Genomic DNA, 21,365 nt, shown 5'->3' with positions numbered 1-21,365 from the left:
GGTTTCAATTCTTGCAGTGGTTATTGGAAGATTCATGCTGTTGCCAAACACATGAAAAAGTTGCTGGCAGACAGTTATTGGTGGTTTTTGGTAAATATGAAAAAGCAGCTACCCTACTCGTAGTCATCTAGCAGACGATCCTGTCACATCTGTGAATTCTGTTATACGGCTCCTGTGTGTATGAATTATAAATGGTCTTTACAGTATCACACCACTCAGGGTGAAGTGGAGTACACCCATGGTAGCTCATGCTGTTTTTCTTGACGTCTGCATCATGCATAGTTTGAGATTGTGTGGGGTGGTATAGCGAGTAAGTAGAGTTAGCAAGCACACACACAGCGAAGCAAGATGATGTAAAACCAGCAAATAGGATGAAAAAAAACAGAATAATAGAGTTCTTCATGTGCTCGATGCTTGATATTTGCTCAGACATTCTAGTCTGATGCTAAAAGCAAGTGACATACCTTCCAAATTACAGCCAACGTTATACTTATTGGGTGGTCGCTTGCACCAGATTCATCAGATGCAACAATCTTCGGAAACGGAGGGGAATTCTGGTTGAAAAGAGGTAATTCTGCACTGCTTCGCCAGCAGAAGTCCAGGCACGGTGTCCGTGCACTCTCCATCTAAAATCATCATTCAGGGTAACCGGCATTAGACATAATGTTCAAAACACTATCAGGCCATGGTTGTCTCATGGAGACTACAAAGAAAACCTTGCAACAAAACAAGATTGAAGTTTGCTTCATGCAATGTTACAAAAAAATGCAAAATATACATGAGGGAGATGATGTTGCTGGTGAACCCCTTACCTGAATTCTAGTTAACGGCAGCTGTGATACAACTGCTGTATCATCTTGGCCCACTGCAAAAAGTGTTGACACACAAATTTCATCACATACACAGCATAGCAATTAGCTTTAAGGGATTTTGACACCTGCTCACAGCACGTGAAGTTTCAGGGCTGAAAAATTCTGGAAACCACGCGTGCTGAAAACAATGTTGACTTTTATGGACACATTACAAATACAGATATGTCACTATACTACTTGGCCTACGAGAGCCGTCAAGCTCAATAAGTTGCTCAATGTGCAAGCTGGTAGGTGTAGCAGGAAGGGAAGCTTCATATCTGATATGGCGTAGCACTGAAATATGGTGGACTGCGTATTTGAAAGAGAAAGCAAAGGATATTTGCAATGACTTTTTTTTTCTCTCTCTCTCTCTCTCTTCAATGAACCGACCATATTGATGGCATTTATCACCTGGCTTAAAATCAAGAGGCTGCATCACAGGCCACACTTACAGTTCAGAAATTGTCACAAATATAAAAAAGTAAAAAAAAATTAAATGTAAAAAGTAAAAACATAAAAAAGGTTTGGTTGTTGACTAGCTCTTCCATGAAGACTAAGGTCCCTCAATAAATAACATAACCTTCAAAACATTGCACAACATCTACATATCATCTACCTAGACCACAGACACAGATGTCAGGTGCAGAGTGGTAGCCACAATTTCTAAGGGTGCCCTCCCCATTCTGGTGTGCTCCGACTCATTGTTGAATAGGACTTTGCGAATAGCAGTGTAACGTTTATCGCACTGTACTCCAACATCAAACGATGCATATTGCAAGTGCTTTTAAATTTATGGTGCATTGCTGCAAGTTTTTCTTAGGTATCCACCCCACGCCCAAAAACAAATGAGCCAAATAAAGAACATTGCTGGTCATATATTTGCATGGCAACATCCAATAAGTTGCAAAGTTAGTGGTATCGTGCGGAGTGGTATGGAGTGCACCTGCCATGTAGTTATGATGTCAGCTCCTTGTACTTCTCAGTTAAGAAGAAAAGATCCCAAGAGCTCTTTAAGATGCATAATTTTATTTGTTGCAAAATCAAGAATAAAAATATGGAAAAGTATACTCACATTTAAGATTGAAAGGTACAACTTTCATGACAATATTCTTTGTTTCCTGTGGCTTCACTGTAGCAATACCTGTAGAGCACCATGTTAAAGTAGGTTTCAACAACATTTAAACATTTGAGTTAAAGTGCACTCTATGTAAAGATGCTGTATCTACGTATCTACGTAGATTTTAAAGTGCTTGAAATGGAAATATATTATACACTAGCCTTATGGGATAGAGAAATTAAGTTCCTTGAGAAATGGGGGGATAACCTTTTGAAACATTTGAAAGTGATAAAATTCTTAGCTGATGACATGGGTGGTGGTGTGTATGTGAATATGTGTAAAGTCCATAGATTAACAATTCAGATGTAAGCAAGCATACAAACTAATTTCTTTGCACTGCACCTTCTTTGTGCTGTGTCAGCATGCACTAAAGGCAGTCTGCACATAATGCTTGGGATTAATCGAAATGATTCTACACAGCATTTTTCTCTGCTGCTCGTGGGAAATGTTTCTAACCTGACTAAGTACAAAGTAATTTTACACCAGTAAGCTTATTCCTCCATTGTCCCATAAGATGTTTGTTTATCATACTTCAGTTCTCAATATTCTTCACACAGGAGCGATTTCAGCTTTTAGTTGCTCCTGCATCACACAAGCACAACTTTTTTTTCTGAATATGCATGTTACCACAAATCTAGGTGATGTTCTAACAGAAATATTGTGCAACTAGTCATACCTCCTCTGGAATTCACAAAGCAGTTCACCTTCTTTCACTTATCTGATGCATAAAAGCTATCATGTTACATGATGTTTTAGTTGCAGGTATTTGTTGCACACTGTATGCCTAGATTCTCTGGTCATTTATTTTCAATATTTCTGATTCATACGACATCAAACGCTAGTGTATGCGTGCATATAGCAGTGGGGTGGCATTGAAATCCCTTCTCTACATGTTTCAACTAATGAAAACAAGAGAAGAAATGTGATGAGGTTCACCTGGCTTTAGATGTGTTGAAAGGGCAGCAAGGCTCCATACTTTGCTCACACAGGTAACTTGAAGTAAGCTGAGGTCCACATTATACACACTGTTTACCTGTAAAACATGACAGAAGTGTTCCTTTCATAAGTGCAATAATACGAGGGATAGTTTGATGACCAGCTTACTTCACTGTCATTATTTGCTTGCAAGGAAACCAGCGCACCATCTGGGACACTCCCTGGCCCAGCAGAAATGCTCTGCCACGCTGATGCTTGCAGGGACAAAGATGGTAGCGTAGTAAAATGAATGCTGTAGTATAACACCCGATGCCTGAAAGTCCACAAATTCAAATGTCAGTCTTCTATATGTCTAAATCCCATCAGTGCTGTCATAAAAACTAATGGATCATTTAATGCCATTAATTTCCTGCATTAGAGGTTACATACACAAAAGCAAATATACAATTTAAAAAGATGCAAAACAGGTTGTAATTAATGATGTCACTAGATATAGATAGCCCAGAGGTCTGAGCTGGCCCTTTCATGTAGTTGCTTACCTTAGGTAAGCAACTACACCATTGGGTTATGTTGTCCCTACTCCTGCAGTATCTTGAGATATTTCAATCTTTTGTGATACTAGAGGCATATGATACGAGTTTTGGGAAAATTTACTTACATAAACTTGCTTTTCTCACCAACCCCTTCATAGTAAAACAGCAGCCTCAACACATGCCTGCCAGATGTATCAGGGCCACGAATCCAAAAAGGTAAAGATACACTCTCTCCTCCTGCTATTTTCATCGCTTGAGGAGGTGGAATACACACATGGCACACTTCTGCTCTTTGTGCCAAAACAGCAGCTGATTTGCCTGGCGGAAGGGGTTTTTCACAGTAGGATACTCCAGAGTCCTCTGTGCATGCGTGCTCTTCATCCCCTGAACCAAGGCAGAAAAGTTCTGGAGTGGGTGAAGCAATCAGGAGTGAAGAAAGACCAGGGCAATCCTTTTCATTGGAAAGGTATAGCGTTGACCTTTGGACTTCACCACAAAGCAGCTGTGTTGGCAAGTGACTGAAGCTCACCTATGGAAATACCGAGCACCAAACCCCCCTCAATAAAATTTATACCTATATGATTCTTGAACAAACAGCGTGACATCATAACGTCGAAGTGTACAACGCTTCCAAAACGCACCAGTTCCAAACACAATTTGGTTATGTTTCATTTTGTACAATAGATTCATAAGACAGCCCCCAATACCCCAGTTATGAGCCTTTTGCAACTTCACTGCCAAAACAGTTTGCACAGAATATTTAATTTGTTTCATGTTTAAAAATTTTGACAATGAAAGATGTACAAGGTACCCTAAGTTGCCACATTTTCCCCCACATTACCACATGATTTCAGCATGACTCAAACAAGAATACAATCTCCCTCCATGCATTTGCTATGGGGTACGCTATATTTTTTTCTTTGGGTACTGACTAAGAGAAGACCGAGGCAATTTGGGTTCTCATTTAAACACTGTTTTATCATTTTAAAAATTAAAACTGACAGATTTTAGAACAAATGGTTTGACAGGAAAATGATATAAAGATACACTGAATCATGTGTCATAATTTTAAAATTATTTTTACTATTCATGCGCCGACTTTCAGGAGTGCCAACCTTGCACTACTCAGTGAAAAGTACACGAGAACAGACCAGTCATATTCTTACATGACAATCACTGAGGTGACGAACCCTCGTACTGCTTTGCTGCCTGAGGGTGAAAATACATGTAGAGCATGCAGCATGCAGACATGTAGGAGGCAACCTCCATTCAAGAAAGTTTGATGCCTCAGATTAAAAGATGAAGCCTCAGATTAAAATTACTTGCATGTAATAGGTAGGGACATTACATGTTTCTGTTCAGAGTATTAGCATCTCCTTTCCTGCAAGTGTATTTCTTTTTTTCACAGTATTTGCAATTTTTAATTTTAATATATACCTTTTATTTATCAAACTGTGTAATATGTCATTTCATTATTTCACCTCACGGTTGTTGATGGCCACCGTTCAAAATAAATAATGTATTAAAGCATTAAAGTATTATATCTGTAATGCTTATGAATGGGCTTAGGAAAAGGGGTACAAAGAAAACAAACCGTAAAGTGATTAATTACATGCAAACCAATTACTATAATTAATTATATGATCAGTAATCAATTACTTCCAGAGTTTCTTTTGACAGGGTATAATTAAAAGTGTAACTTAAATACTACTGCAAGTAATTTATGGTGCACTTTATAAACACATTGTAATTTAAAAATGCATGTTGCATTTTTAAGCATTAATCAAATTTCTGTGATACTTCTGCAGCCTCAGTTCAAGCATGTTCTTATATTTCTGGTGAGCACAGATTTCTAGACATCATACTCTACTAGTCATTTAATTTACCCTTTCAATAAGGATTTCCATATTTGTACTGCATTCCTCAAGGAATAAAAAAAAAAAAAAAAAGAATAAATCATGAATGAAGTATACATCAAAATTATATATTACAATTAATGCAACTCAGTATAACACAATTACTTTTCAGACTAACTATAATTGTTACAATTACAATGTTCTAATCATATCTGTAATTTAATTTTATGAGCATATAACTATAATTGTAATTTAATTACTTCTGAAAAGTAATTTTTACAGGTCTGCTTACATTAAATAAATGACACAAAGTCTTGCACAAAGTATTCTGAGGTTCCCATAGCTTGAGGGCACTAGTGCTACACACTTTCTTCGCTGAGGAACTGCTTCCACACTTACCCTCAGCCGAGGCATAGCAGCAACAACTGTTGGATGCAATCGCCAGTCAGGAGCATAAAGCTGTCCATTCTTAGCCTGCTTTGGATTTTTCAGTTTAGGGCCACGCAGGGAAAGCAGCTGCTGACCCAATACTGGGGTAGGCAATGGGCTCAAATCAGAGGTGGTGTCCAGTTGGTTGGGGGAAAGACCAACACGATATGCAAAACCAGTTATGTGAAGGTCCCCAGTCTTTCGAGGTGTCAGACACAGCAAGACCTGTGCAGTGTGAGAATCTTTTAGGGCTATAATTGATTTGGCTTGTGCAAGTAGTCGAAAGTGAAGCACAGTCGAAGTAACTAATGGACACATTCTAAGGCTGTGCATGACCATTTCACTATCACATCACTCCACCATTAGTATGACTGCAAAGACACCATGGTGCCAAGCCAAATATCAAATGCATATATTGGTAACATGTTTCGACAAGATTATAGTGATTCCTCGAAATGGTAGCACACATATGCTAAACCATTTATAAAAAACAAATAAGCTTGTTGAATCCAGCCAGTTATTTTGGTCCCTTAGATGATGCCCAATACTCAAGGGGCTGACTTGTTCAACACACAGCATGTCAGCAGTCATGTTCCTAAGTGGTCTATGCAAAATGACCTGATATGACAACCCTTGGACACTTAGAGAATTCTAACTATCACTATTCACGTAAAATTTATATTTCATTATCCTGTAAACCATTTAAAGCATATTTAATTACTAATGCAGGCATAACGATCGACTCACTTTCAATGTCTGAGCACTTTGCCACACATTTTTCCGTTGTACATACACAGTGTAACGTACAGCCCCCGCACAATGACGACCAAACTTCTCATCCATCATGGCATCCACGATGGTTTGATGTGTCCGATGATGAAGTCGTCGTATCTATCCGCAAGCTTAAGCCCACAATGACCCCAGGTGTAGGTGGAATCCCTGCTATATTTGTAAAAGCTTACTCCAAACCTATCGCCCTGGAACTTAGTCATGTGCTTAACCTGTCCTAGAGAAATTGTATGTTCCCTGAATGCTGGAAAGTTTCCATCATCGTTCCAGTTCACAAGTCCAGCGACACTCTGAATGTTGCAAATTACCACCCTATCAGTATACTGTGTGCATTATCTAAAGTGTTTGAACATATTAGGCACGAGCGCATATTTTCTTTCCTTAAACGACAAATATCTGAACAACAGCATGGCTTCGTACCAGCCAGATCTACAGTTACCAACCTTGTATCATTTATGTCCATTGTAGCTCCTCTGTTTCTACACGAGGACAAGTGGATGCCGTATATTTTGACAGTTTTTAAGTTTTTTTTATCTTATGGACCGCTTAATCTTACTGCGAACGCTGAAAACTTTTGGCATGGGGGACGACCTTACCTCTCTCTTTCACTTGTTTCTAAACAACAGATGTTACTATCTAGTAACGGTACAGTGCACTTTATCGTCGCCATATTGTCCTCCATTGGATGTATCTCAAGGCCCAATCCTCGTCCCATTCCCATCGTATATGTCACACTACACACCACTTAATCCCGTCTCACTAATTCAGCGAACCGCAAATACCGCTCATTCCCATGCGAGCCTCTGACTCCTGTTCCAATTCCTTCAAGGTCTCTATGGAATTCACTGGTCACTACTTAGCACGCTTTCCTTTCATGTAAATGTAAACACAAACACACAGTCATACATTGTACACAATTTTGTATGGCAGTGGTTCACAAACTGTGGGTCGTGAGAGAACCCACAAAAAAAAAGAAAAAAAAAGAAAAGCCACGCTGTGCCGTGCCCGCTATTCTGCATTACCAGGAACCCTGTGGCAGCAGACCCGGGGGTCTCTCATAAACATGCTTGCATGCGAGGTACGCGATGCTTTAGATGCATCACACAGCCTCGCTTTCACGTGTTTTGTTTCACGTGTTCGCTTTTGTAACGTGTGCACGAGGGCCAAAATCTATGTCGTGGATGTGAGGTCCACTCCTTCCCGCTAAAGGCCACAACGGCTGCAAGTATCACGGCATACACGGACGCCCCGCCTTCATGGTGCACCGCGCAGTGGCGTCTTCTTGAAATAGAGCGGACACCAACAACCTAAGAAAACCATTTCGAGAGAAAAAAAAAACAAAAAAACTGAGATCGGAAGACGTCCAGCATCGCGATGAGGGAAACCGGGAGGGATCGTGACGCGGTCGTCTATCTTTATATGGGCCACGGGGCAATGAAGTTTGGGAACCACTGTTGTATAGCATTCATTCATGTGTGAGGCTGGTTCGTGGCTCCTTGCTTGACAGGTACACTATATGTATTGTGCAAATATGATGGCATAGCCAAGACACGCACGACACTGCTACATCCTCAGTCGCACGGAATGGTCGAAAGGTTCAACCGCACCATTCTTTAACAGTATGTATATACCTTATTTTCCCTTTTTTTCATGTGCCAATACTAAGGCCTTGTGTTGCTCTTGGGCACGTAAAAATAAATATTATTTTTAGTATTTAGAATACTGAACAGGACATTATGGAACAAACAATTAAAACAATTTCAACTACTTGCATACACCTATAATTTATCACATCTTTTTCGAGAAATTGATTACAGGTTTGCAGAACAGCAACATCAGAAAACACTTTGTACCTTGTTTTTCTTTCCAGACTCGAACAAAATTTCATCTACAACCTCAGTTGAAACAATGCAATTTGCTTCTTCAACCTGCAAGAATCAGTTTTAGAGCTCACACTGCAATGTGACATTATAAAAGGAGCGTAGTATTATGAAAATCATAGGCCTACTGATTTAGACGTGATGTCATTGCTGATGATGTTGCTGTCTCCACATGGTACAAAGCTCCATAACAAATGTGCTTTGCTGAGGTGCAGAGGAATCTGAAGGGTATTTTGTAGCTCAAGTTCAACTGTGATAGGCTCTGCAATAGGGTAACATACACTGTTTCACAATAAACACACTGAAGTCAGCAAACAGTTGTAACATAACAGGTAACACATACCTGATCTATTTTTCTCATCTCCACATTTACTTACAAAAAGAAGTGTAAACAAAATAATTAAAGGAAATTCTGCAGTTTTGTATTGATTATTCACTATACTCACAGTTACACCCCAATACTTGGGAACACAGCTGAAGATTATTGGAACCAATACAGTTCATGAGGGGGGCATAGGAAAGATGACACACAATGTAATGAATACTATTTAAAGTACCATTTGTCTGAAAAATATGAGGTCACTGTAATTTCCTTTTAAGGAACTTTTGCCACCACGTTACAAGTAATGTTTTCAAATTTTATTTATCACAAGCCTAAATTTTGGAATTGAAATTAGAATTTAAAAACTAAATTAATTGAAACTGTTCCATTTTAGTGCTTCCTGGGTAAAATATTACAGTCAAACTCTTAGAATGAATGCCTTTTCAGTAGAAATACTGTTATATTTATAATAGAGTTTTCTTTTGTGTTAGTAGGGCTGTCTTCCACAAGGTTAATGTATTTTCTGAACAGATTCTGTTATAATGAACACACTGCATTAACAAAGTGATTTTGCTGTGTTATCTGCTGAGCTGATGACTTATACAACTTGTTTTGCTACAGAATAGTGAACAACAAATTTAACAAATCCTGCAAATCCTGGTAACAAGCAGCAAAATCGTGCATGAGCAACAAAGTGTGGATGATACTGTGTGAAGTCATTCCTGGGCACAAGGCACTTGGTGACCCCAGAGAATCGTGACATCACTGCCCTTGAACAGAATTCTTGGAAGCATATCGGACACGCAGGTTTCTCCCCAATACTAGTACATTGTTGTTTGGTGCATTTGCTTCTGCGGAAACCTCATCTTATTTTATGATTTAAGCCGTTTTGGGTTGGTTAATCTTATATATGGGTGCTGCAACCAGAACACTACTGAATTTCATTGTACAGGTAGTAAACATTGTAGGAGAATAAACAGGCTAACAAAGCTCTTCACTGTACATGAATTTTGTTGTAGAGGAGCTACCAGTCAAATACAAGCTCTCCATGCCATAATATTCAAAACTGTCTCGATACCATTAACTACAGCCAGGGGTCTGTAGCTGTTGTCCGTTTTGTTGTCCAGCAGGTTCAGCTGAGGGCGAAAGGCAATTGGCGGAGAGCCACCAGAAGCCACAGCAGACGCTTGCTCTTCAAGCTTTATCCAGGTGGGCAGATGGCCACTGAAATCTTCAGAAGCAATACTTCCCAGGTGAACTCTTGTGGCTACTGCATTCACCTCTGGGAGGGGAAGCAACACTGGGGCCATCTCATTGTCCCCTTCCCGTAGCATCTGTTCCAAACAACGGGCATTGATAACTGTTGCTGACATTACAGTCTTGAGGTAGTCAAAGATGATATGTGCAATCCTTTGATGCAAAAGTTATTGGAAACTTTGGTGAGGCACTGCTGACAAACTCAACTCTGCACAGTAGATGCTACGCCCCAGGCCCACAACTCCTACGGTTCTTACAAGATGTTGCAATGGTGCACATTTTTATTTGCTTTACTCGCAACATTAGTACTTAAAATTATTCAAACAAAATTTCGGTTACTTGAACAAAGTGAAGTAATACTTTAGGATAACTGTATTGGGCAAAGATAACAAGATGTAATAATGCTGACCTTGAGCACAAGGAGGAACTCCCGGAGGAAGAGGAGCTGCTGTGTAGGGCTTTGCTCACTATGTTTTGATAGTAAGCAGTGGAATGCTTCATGAGCTCCTTGAAGCAATTTCAAGAATAAAGACTGACGCCCTATTGTAAAGTTGATGTGGTCCTCTGCTAGGCTCCAATTACGACCGTGATATACCTGAAATTGATATACATCGATTGAGTATCCAATGCAGCTTCAATGAAGACTTTAGATGATCCCCTGCTGCTCAGTGTGTAAAGATTGTTTCTATTTTGACAGGGTAGAGAACTATGCATTATAGTATGAAACATGAAGAACAATGCCAATGCCAAAGTTCAACGTCATATCATACCAGCTCTGGACAGCAGTGTATGGGTGTGTGAGGCAGTGGTGTCAGAGTCAAGTGGAATGTAACTCCTCCTGTCAGAGTGAGAGCCTCACCAAATGCAAGCCTCACTACAAAGCCAGTAATGTGAAGTACACACACAACTGAGTCACGAGAGGAAGAACCATGTTCCATGTTATTTTGTGACACAGTTACCTCAAACATTACATACCTGTGCACTGTTGATGAGCTAAAAATAAGTTCAAAACAACTGTCCAGTACTGGTACGTTCACATTTGATTTATAGTGCGAGAGTCTCCTGAATTCAATTGCAAACGCTGCTTGGGGGCCTTTCCAAGATAAAAGCATAAGGTGCGTTTGCTGTCAGAACTGAAACCTTCAGTCTTTTAACTATGAAAATGCTGCGTGCACCTTGCTGGTATTTAATAACTGTTCCTCTAATTTTTTGTTTCTACTTCATTTTTCTACACATAATTTTACCTGAAGTGCTTCTCTGTAAGATCTTAGCGAATGCTTGCGGTGGCCAGCTTTACTGTAGCGGTGTCCAGCAAGCACAGCATGAAAAGCATACTTGCGTACTGAAGGAAGTGGTGAGGGATTTGTACTCGATGCAGACTGATGCAAAAGAAAACAGTATGCAGCTTGTTCAAGAAGCAAGGCGCTGCGCAGGTCAGAATCTTCACTGGTCAATCGTATAAGTTGCGCTGCCACAGAGGAATGCTGCCCTAGTTGACGTAGGCACTCTGTACTTAAAAGAGCAGCTCGAGTTGCCAGCTGAGGAAGCCTGGGAGTAAAGGAATAAGGAAGTCGTCGTGATTAACTTACTTAGCTGGTGGATAAAAGTAACATCAGTAATCCTTGTCAAAAGCCGCTATGTCTACTAAAGAAAAATTATCTCAAGTTGTGTACTCAAGAGATATATTCACTTATATAACACTATCACATATTTTCTTCGTAATTACTTAAAGTATTGTACGACTAGGGCCACTTAGATGTTAGAAGAGGTTCTTTGGACTTACTTGCAAGTGTTAAGATAGAGATCTATGGCAGAATCCATGTACCGCATTGGAAATGGACGTTGCACACTGATGCCAGCCATAAATGCAGCTAAAGCAGCCATTTCCTTAAGAAGAGAAGAAATAAAATAGGAGTACACAATATGACAATACAGCACATTTAGAGGAAAGATTGAAAAACTAACAAACTAAGGCACAAAACCCATTCAATCTGAGCTTGGCACAACTTCTCAGAAGAACATCACCATGCTTGTGGGGACGTTGCAGAGGAAAAGATAAAAACATAATGGAGGAAGGGAACTGTGTATACCTGTTCATGCAAATTTATTGCACTCTCCTCCTCACAATTTGACCATTTGATAGAATGCACAAAGAGAGCCACAAAGAAAGAGAAATTAACAAATTATGTTTACTTTGAACATGTACACTAGATTATGCTCTTCTGAGAGCTGGTGAAGACGAATTTGAAAAATTGATAAATCATAGGCATGAGTGTCACTTAGAGTAATTAATCAGGTGCTAATTTAGTGATAAAACCTTTAATCATAGTGTATGTAATAATGAATTGAGCTTGGATTAGTAGTCCCATTAATGTGCCTCATTTGATCAGTACCTCAATAATAATGAAGTGTGCCTTCAATTTATTATGTAGCAGGAGAAATCAGTTGTAATCACATTCAAGATCGGAACATGTTACCCTTGAGTGAATACAAGATAAGTATTTTATAGTCTTTAAAACCTGGTCCAAAGTATGAAGGTTTTGTATGTTCCCTTCATACTTAAACAAACATCCAATGTGCAATAAAAATGGTGTCAGTTAAAAACTGTGATAGATTTAAATATAGACTTAAAACTGAGGCACAAACAAGCACGAACAGTTTGGATTTATGCATGCATTCCTATTGCGACCTCAACACATGTCAACACCTTTCTATCTGCTAACGAGAAGCATAGCACAGTTTTTAGCACATAGCACAAGCATAGCAAAGTTTTTACATATACAATTTTAACAAATGACCAGCCTTCCAAATTTCACCTGTTCAAAAGGGAATCATTGCCCCTTTAATGAAATTAGAGCCAAATCTGAGCAATCATGAACAATTTTTGTGAAAATTCTTGCATCGCAGCTGGAGCAAGATCACCAATATCCAAAAGGTTAAATGCTCAACCCAAATGAATTCCCATGGGGTAGAAGGAAAAAGAAAGAAAAGAAAAAGCACAATGACAGCAATAGGTGGTGGGCGGTATAATCTAGGTGCTGAGGACAAAGCTCAAATACACCAGTGTAAGCAGAAAGGTGGGAACATTACTAGAAAAATTCAAATATTTCAATGTGACCTCATATCTGCCCTTCTACAATTATAAAGAGTATATCTTCTCTACAAAAGTAACAGCATGCAGTAACAACAAAGTTACCTGTGCTCCAGCAAAATGAAGCCAAGCACTGTCACTGCTGAAGTCCCTTTTGGCACTATGATATGCATGATAAGCAAACTCATACAGCTGAAACAGAAATGCCAAATCACCAAGGCGTCGCACTTGAAGCTCTGGGGCATCTTGACTATACCTGTGTGGCCAGCAATGAGAAACATATTCATAACAATGAAGAAATCAAGACAATGCAGATCATAACCAGTGCACAGTCTATGAAAACCCATACCATGAATGGTCTTGCCATAAAAAAACGCTGACAAATTGTAATTCGTCAGCTATCGTCAATTTATCACATGCACTGTACTTGTGGCTCAACTACCGCACATGCATAACAGGAGGGTCCATTTGACAAGATTTTTTTCACAGACACACAATACGTAATCTAATTCTTGCCAACTCATCTTCCATTCAGCATCATATTTTAGTGCTGCAGCACTAGACATCCTGTGCCGACACTGTGCCACTGTTCTGCCACACTATGACCTTAGCTGTTCATGCACCATTAAAACTTCAATCATCATCATCTCAATCTCAGTGGAAAGAAAGGTAGACTTACTTCAATTATCATTATCTCAATCTTAGTGGAAAGAAAGTTAGACTTACACAACAGAATTAACAGCTGCATGTGGCCCTTGGGGACCAGTTTTGCTTCCCGCAAACAATTTCTTGACATTCATGAAAGAACGATGTATGCCTTTCTTGTTTGTAACCTGACAGTAGACGTAAAAGTACAGCATAAGCATTTCATTACATCAACCACAGTACACAAACTGCAGTCTGAGAATACTTGCAACAACTGCTAACCTGGTCATTAAGCAGCCTCATTTGTTCTTCTGCATATGGCACAAGACTATGAGCACAAAAATCTTGCAGAAAGACAGTGACCCTTTCTCTGTCACTCTGCGATAAACAGGCACCAAGTAACACCCCAGGTTGCCGTCGTTTCTCTGATGTTGATAAAGGCTGTACACAAAAGTTTTATTGTAAAAAGCACCAGCTACAATACAATTGTCAGGATTCTCCGATAGAAAGCAAGATTAGTAGAATTGTCAATCTTACTTGCATATCCATAGTTGGTGAAGGGGAATCTCCACTGCTCAGCAAAGGATGATGTACTCCACTATTACTTCGCATGCCAACCTCCGTTGTTCCTTGCCCTCCTGCATAGGACACCACTGTGACTCAATTGGCATTAAGGACATTAGCATAGCAACATAAGGCACAGTATGAAGTACACAATATGAAATGTACTTCACTGTAAAGAAGAAGTGCACTTGAAGTAGTATTTGAGCACTTGGTGCTTTAAAGTAGCACAGACGCCATTTTTAACACCCAGTTTTCTTCCTATAAAACTGTTAAGTAGGCCAGTAAGATGCACCATGCGAAGTAATTTACACCACAGAGTCATAATTATCGCAGAAATTGAATTTAAAATACGCCGCAAAAAGCGACCGTGCGCAACGGTGGTGAAGAGCAGTACCAGCCTGTGATCTGCCTGGAACCTCGCGTTGACACTATAAGGTAAACGCTCGCTGATTGGCCTAGAGAAATGTCGTCTGCTACTCCGCTGTCGTCTGCTACTCGGCTGTTCGGGGTTCTGATAAAGCCTTTCTCCTTGCTCGGTAATGCTTCGGCCGCTCCTTCTATCCCCAATTATCCGGGAGAACTGGGAAAACAGGTTTACGGCAGCAAAGGGACAAGGCACTGACCCCCACTAACCGGCGAACCAGAACAAGTCCTCCTTATACCGTCATCGGTGACATGCCATCATACCTTCTCATCCTCGTTATAGCTGGAGTGGCGAGTTAAGGGTGAACGCGCGGAGCTATGTTTATGTGAGTTTTTTTTCTGGGAAACAAATTGCACACATCAAAACCTTTCGCGCTATTCAGTATAATGACACACACACTTTCATCAGATGTCTTAATCTGAAATTTTTTTGGATGGCCCTCTGTACTACTTTAAGTACTGCCCATTCCTCTACTCGGTTTGTTCCCATCTCTCAGAGACATGACTGTATTCAAGGTGAACAACTGCAATTTTGGTATTAAATCAGCATTTAAATTACTCTGGCCTGACTTTACTAGGAAGCAGCTTTTTTTTCTTGCACAATTAATGCACACCCCCACCCTACACACACGACCTATGACACTATGTTTTGAGTAAAGAAAAGTGTGTTAATCATGCGTGTAAATATGGTATACATTATACCAGCTACTTTAACTGATTTATGACCTACCCTGTTGAAAAAGGTCATCATCTTGAGCTGTGCTGGTTGAGGTCAGTCTGGATGACACTTCACTCTAATATAATGAAGTGCAAGAAATGTGGTGGTTATTTCTGGTTAAGATCTACCTAACCTGACAGCTATCAGCATACATCGTAGCCAAAGGATAAAAACTTTCAAGACACTGCAATAGCTCACCTTTGTTCCTATATGCTGACTCAAAAATGGCGACCACAAGTCCGGAAGGGTTGAATAGGTATCTTCCAGCAAAACAGAGTTCACTTGAAGCAAATGACAGCAGCTTGACCCGTACAAATTTGTCATCGATTGGTAGAGTGCCTCAGCCCTGAAATATAGTAAGGCACAACTTCCCATTCTGTTTTTTGTACTTGGTCATAGAAATATGTATAAAATCTAACACAACAATCTAGCATCTAGATCGTGATTGGTCACAAGCAACAGCAATTTACTTTTGTAAAGAAGTAGCAAACCTTTAAACAAGAGCATGAAATACAATAAAGGAAGCTCACTTGGTAAGATCTCCCTGCGCAACATCATGCAGTAGAACGTAATATTTGAGCACATGAGGAAAAAACCAGCGAGAGTGGTGACTCCCATTAAGTTGGCAGTGATGTTGACTTTGCGCCAACCGCTGTATCTCCTCTTGCGGTGATGGCTGACTTGAAGCTACTACGAATATACCTTCGCAAATGTCAAGAGTCAACAGTGTATTTTACAAAATGTATACACAAATACATATATGAACCAAAGCAAGCACAACAGCCCAACAAATTTCACAGCAAGTTGCAACTACGTAATAGGCTCTTATATTATAGTGCTAAGTATGTCTACATTATAGTATTGGTACCTTGGTAATACTATGCGTTGGGTTATTTGTCAGTATTGTATGTTTATGTTGCCATTTTGGCACACTATTTAATATTATATCAGTTTTCTCATAATCAGTTTAGTAGTCAGTATTGTATGTTTAGTGTCATGAGTTTGGTGCATTACCGTATTTACCCGCGTATAAGACACACATTTTTTACCCAACAACATTGCGTCATTGAGGGGGGACGTTCAATACGCAGGGAAAAATTGGAACCCAACACTTAAGGTACACTTAACTCCTGTTTTATTCAGAGATATCCACGGCGATCTGCCCAGAATCGAGCGTTGCGATTTGCCTTATCACCGCAATTTATTCCGAGATATCCACGGCGATATCTCCACAATCGAACATTGTGATTCTGCCTCATTGTCGCAGTTTACTCTGATATCCGCGGCAATCTCTCCGGAATCGAATGTCGTGATTTATTCAGAGATATCCACGAGGATCTCTCTGGAATCGAATGTCGCGATTCTCCTACATCACAGTCTTCCGTTCTATCAAGCGTGGACGAAATACTCCCCAATGTCCATCGCATTCGTCGTTCATCACCCTGGCTTCAGGCGCTTCTTCCCGTTGATTGCGTGATACGAGCAGCCGCGCAAGCGTGATAGCTGGCTGTCTGGTGCTGCACGAGACGATCCGGTAGTGCTACTGTTGTCTGGGTGCGTTTAATATGCGGGGGAACAAAAAAGTACCTGCATTTCTGCACCTTCTTTTCTGCATTTCAAGTTGGGGTGTGTTCAATACGCTAGTGTGTTCAATATGCGAGCAAATACAGTATTGAATATCATACCGTATTACCATACAGTTCTCAGCATGCCGATATAAAACGAGGATGACCAGCATGCCAGAAATAACTATCTTTCCCGGCATGCCGAGATATGCGACCAGAGGTGAAACTTCGAAAATCTGGTCCACCTCACAAAATTCGGCATGCTGAGAGATACGATGGTAATACGGTATGTCTGTTTTTTTTTACTTATTTCTCTCTCTCTGGAACAGAGCCCACTCCATTGTGGAACACCCTCAATATCCCCTCAATCCTTAACATACTACTAAATGAAATGAAATAAACATGCTACATGACAACATACATGTGCTACAAAAGCACTTGTGTGAACATGAGAACAGTCCAACACAAATTTTATGGGTCCCTGCTGGAATACAAAAGCAAGGCGTTCTTTCCTCTTAAAGTTTTCTTGTAAACGGAGTGAAGTAAACGTATTACAGAGCTACACTTTAACTGCCTGCACAAACAGGAAAAAGTAGAAAAGGATACATGCCAAGAAATGCCTTGTGAAGTCATGCTCTAAAGGAGGCATAACTTGGAAGAACACATCCCGGTAGGAGTTGAACCATGGAGTCGAACCTAGTAATGATTAAAGCATTCAACATATCAATAACAAATAAAATAAAGAAATAATGAGAAATTTGTAAAGGCAAGTAATAATTTCCTGAGGCAAGCAACAGATTTTTCCCATCACAATATACTTTGCGGACCTGCCTAATGTTTGAAACTATGGGAAAAATTATGCTGGAGAATTTTCCCAAGAGGCTGATGATCCCCAACTTGAGCACAAAGAATCGTACACAAAGCATCGTACTTGACTAACATATTCAAAGCCATATGCTACAGGATGTTTACCCCACAGGAGGGTCTACTAGGTCGACAAATAGGTGGGAAGACTGAATATTTCAGAAAAATGACAGTGCTCCACCTTTCAAGCTTGGGAGTCATTAGGGGATTCTACGGTATATTTATGTTTAATACGGAATTAAAGGTATGCCTCATTTTTTAAGGAATCATATGACGTTACTTAATTGTTTACATACTGGAAACTTGCAGGCTGTAACATCCCACTTTGATACTGGTCAAGGAGGACCGGTTGTCCAAATCTGGCTGGACGTTTGCTACAGAGTCATTGAGAAGCTTCTTTGAGGCAGCCAAGTGAGGGACAGGATTATGTAGGTCTCTGATTGCAAGCCGTAGCTTTGCTGCCACTGGTGCCTGTGTGCCAGTTGGAGGTTTCACTGTAACTAAACGTACACAACTAATCAGATTTTCAGTAATCATATATACCGATCAACCAGACATTGTGTCACTGCACGCACACACATTAATGGAAAGAGAACCCCATTGTATGTGACTGTACAACATGCTGAACAAAGCACAATCTCCCAAAGTACGATGGGATATAGCTGACAGCATTTTTACTGCAGAACTTTTTCCTGACCCAGAAGAGCACAAAACAGTAATGCGTGTAGTGTCACCAGCTGATGAAGATGCGCATATCCTCTTTTTCTGCAATGCTCTTAACCAAATTCGCTAATAGTTCTAGCCAGAATAGAGGTAGAATTGACCACTAAGGAGAAGGCAATCTTTGAACACCCCACAAACTGATTTAATACATGACACTAAACCCGTTAATACAATTTGTTCAAAAGGTGACATAACAGAAACAAAAAAAGAGCAATATCAGGTTGGTAAACAGGAGGGAATGCAAAAGAGCAGTACAGGCACATTCTGTTCCTGCATTTACACTTTTTGGAGTTGCAAACTCAGTACTGTACGATCAGTAAATCACTAATGTGGGATGATCCACAGACTAAAAGTAAATCGTTATGCATACTGTTAGGAAGAAATTGATGGAAAAGCTCATGCCTCTCTCAAGCCTACACTTGACTGCAAACAGACTCGTGGACCGGCTTACCCAAATCTGATATGTTTATTAAGAAAAAAAAGAAAGGAAAGGTAAGCCAGATGGATGTCGGCTTGTTAGTCAAAAAAAAAAAGTGAAAGGGGGAAGACAAAAAAGGCAAAGAAAAGAAGAACGCAAAAGAAAACAAAAAGAAGGAAAGAAAAGGAAAAGAAAAATGAAGAACACAAAACTAAAGCTGAAGAATCACACACTCTGGCGGGATCCTATGATGTATGCAGAACTGGTATAGAAATAAGAGGAAGGAAAAACAGAAAAAAAGAAAAAAAAGAAAGAAGAGAACGTCAACAGTGAACAAGTGCACAACTGAAGGCATTACGCCTTTGAAAACTGAGTGCAAAGGAACAAAATTCATTGAATCCTCGGTGTTTGACCCGAAATGCGCGCAATATATGAATATGGTCAATGAAATGGAGCAGCGGGAGTTGAACCCGCTCCCAACGAATATGCGTTCCGAAGATCCTACCGTTACACCTCACTGGCAGCTGCTGGTACCTTTTCGTTTCATTGATATGATTGCTTTGGGCAAAATTCAGGCTATGTGTTGGGTCATCCTCTGTGTTTCTTCGCCTCACCTTCTACTGTGATAATGAGTATGGTGGGCGGATACATATTTTACAAATTGCAAGATGCATTTTTGGGGTTGCTGAGCCCCAAAGGTTGGTGTCAGTCTCTCAGTGGGACTTCCCGGGGGAGGCGGCAGTGACCCGGGGGAGGCGGCAGACCAGTGAAACAAAAAGTGATGCATTGGAGCTGCACAAGCGCATGTTCAGTTACGACTTTCTGATATTGTTGGTGTTTTGGAATAAACTGCTCATACGCATTGACCGCATCTAAAAGAGGTTGCAAGATCCTAAGATGAACTTCTGCGATGCTGCGCAGGTCCTGCTGGGACTACTTTCACGAGGAAAGAGAACTGATTCAGTTAGTCAATAGTGGAATATACAAGTGGAACGATGTCAGAGGTCAAAGAAGCGGATGTCTGATGAGAAATCGAGAGATGATTCACTAACAGCTGATTTAGTAACGGAAAGGATGATGAAGCTAACAGTTGACCGCGTTCAGAGAGAGATTGACGATAGGTTTACTCGTTTACATGAAACGGATGCCCTGTCTCGATTTCTACTTGACGTTGGTCACCTGTGCTACGGAGCCGAAAGACAGGCTCATACAGGACAGGACAGGACATATTGAATTCGGCGAACGTTACAGCTCCGATGTTGATGGCCAGGAGCAGTACGAAGAAATTTTGGATAGCAGAACGTTGCTCTCAAGGCAGCCAAACCAAAATATTGAGACCCGAAGAGCTTCTTGAATTCACTGTGCACTATGGAGATGAGAACATCTTCCCGAACCTTCGCATTGATGTCCAGATAATGCTAATGATTGAGGTTTCGATTGCCAGCTGCGAGCATTCATTTAGCAAACTAAAATTAATGCTTTTGTATTTGAGAGCATCAAAGGGTTAGGGCAGACTTTGCGATCTTGCTCTCCCAAGTGTTGAAAGAAAAGAAGCAGAAAAAATTAACTTCAATGACATTATCGACAAATTTGCAGGGGCACAAGTCAGGAAGGCTAACCTGTGACTTTAGTGAGTTATCTGCATGTGTTGTAGTTCTGTGGCTCTCATTAAAATAATTAGCAACCTGACCAACTCTGTCCTTGATATGTGCCTGGACAGGGGCGCAGGTTTCCCTATATACGCCACTGGAAAGGCGAGTCTTTGCTGGACACCTGTTCAGGCGAATGGGATCATGGTTCGAACAGACTTCTGTATGCATCAGACTAATACGGGTACTGATACGGGTACTGATACGGGTACGGGAACGTACGCTAACTCCTAACTATAGAACCTCCTCCTTCGGCATGCCGGTTTTGACAGGATAAAATCTGCGCTGCATCACAAATCCATGGGGTGTACATGTCCGCCGTCCGTGTTACCCATTGCAGCAAGATCCAATTAAGAGGTGAAACAAAACTCTCAAAATACATCAAAGTGTCAAAATATACAATTTACATAGTAGACTATAAACAAATCTTGCAAAATAATTGTATAACGTACCACAACCACGAAAACAGTATGATAAGTACGCAGCAAATGAAGTGACCACGAACCTTCTACAGACTGACAGAATGGCTGTAGTAGCTCAACGAACGACAGATTGTTCTTTTTACAAAGGTCTTCCGCCTCAGAACTGCACAAGACGGCGACCATAGGCGAGAAAACTCCTTGAATGAACTCTTGGGCGCTCTGCTTTGCCATACCCACCGTCACGAATCACTGCAATTAAATAACAGAACACGGGAACACGTCTCATATAAATCACTCTCATTATATCATATTA

At 40.4% G+C, this 21,365-nt stretch overlaps 1 protein-coding gene across 2 annotated transcripts in view; it reads right to left on the bottom strand.

The window, feature by feature from the left end:
* LOC135377868 (trafficking protein particle complex subunit 8-like) overlaps positions 1–21,365 on the bottom strand; it is a 30,714-nt gene that overhangs the window by 9,143 nt on the left and 206 nt on the right. For both annotated transcript variants that reach the window (XM_064610586.1, XM_064610587.1), the window contains exons 2-24: positions 21,136–21,301; positions 18,137–18,340; positions 17,583–17,672; positions 15,942–16,113; positions 15,610–15,757; positions 15,424–15,487; positions 14,244–14,344; positions 13,989–14,147; positions 13,788–13,894; positions 13,167–13,317; positions 11,754–11,857; positions 11,215–11,518; positions 10,380–10,565; positions 9,792–10,047; positions 8,520–8,653; positions 8,365–8,439; positions 5,693–5,947; positions 3,563–3,966; positions 3,073–3,217; positions 2,905–3,001; positions 1,924–1,992; positions 813–865; positions 465–626 (exon numbers count right to left, since the gene is read on the bottom strand). In XM_064610586.1, the coding sequence (XP_064466656.1) occupies positions 465–626; positions 813–865; positions 1,924–1,992; positions 2,905–3,001; positions 3,073–3,217; positions 3,563–3,966; positions 5,693–5,947; positions 8,365–8,439; positions 8,520–8,653; positions 9,792–10,047; positions 10,380–10,565; positions 11,215–11,518; positions 11,754–11,857; positions 13,167–13,317; positions 13,788–13,894; positions 13,989–14,147; positions 14,244–14,344; positions 15,424–15,487; positions 15,610–15,757; positions 15,942–16,113; positions 17,583–17,672; positions 18,137–18,340; positions 21,136–21,283 (3,588 nt within the window). In that variant the 5' untranslated portion in view covers positions 21,284–21,301. The remainder of the gene's footprint in view (positions 1–464; positions 627–812; positions 866–1,923; positions 1,993–2,904; positions 3,002–3,072; positions 3,218–3,562; positions 3,967–5,692; positions 5,948–8,364; positions 8,440–8,519; positions 8,654–9,791; positions 10,048–10,379; positions 10,566–11,214; positions 11,519–11,753; positions 11,858–13,166; positions 13,318–13,787; positions 13,895–13,988; positions 14,148–14,243; positions 14,345–15,423; positions 15,488–15,609; positions 15,758–15,941; positions 16,114–17,582; positions 17,673–18,136; positions 18,341–21,135; positions 21,302–21,365) is intronic.

The sequence above is a fragment of the Ornithodoros turicata genome, chromosome 1 (genome assembly GCF_037126465.1).
Source record: "Ornithodoros turicata isolate Travis chromosome 1, ASM3712646v1, whole genome shotgun sequence".
Lineage (NCBI taxonomy): Eukaryota > Metazoa > Arthropoda > Arachnida > Ixodida > Argasidae > Ornithodoros > Ornithodoros turicata.
Note: the sequence above shows the minus strand (reverse complement) of the source record. Positions and strands in the feature narration are given on the sequence as shown.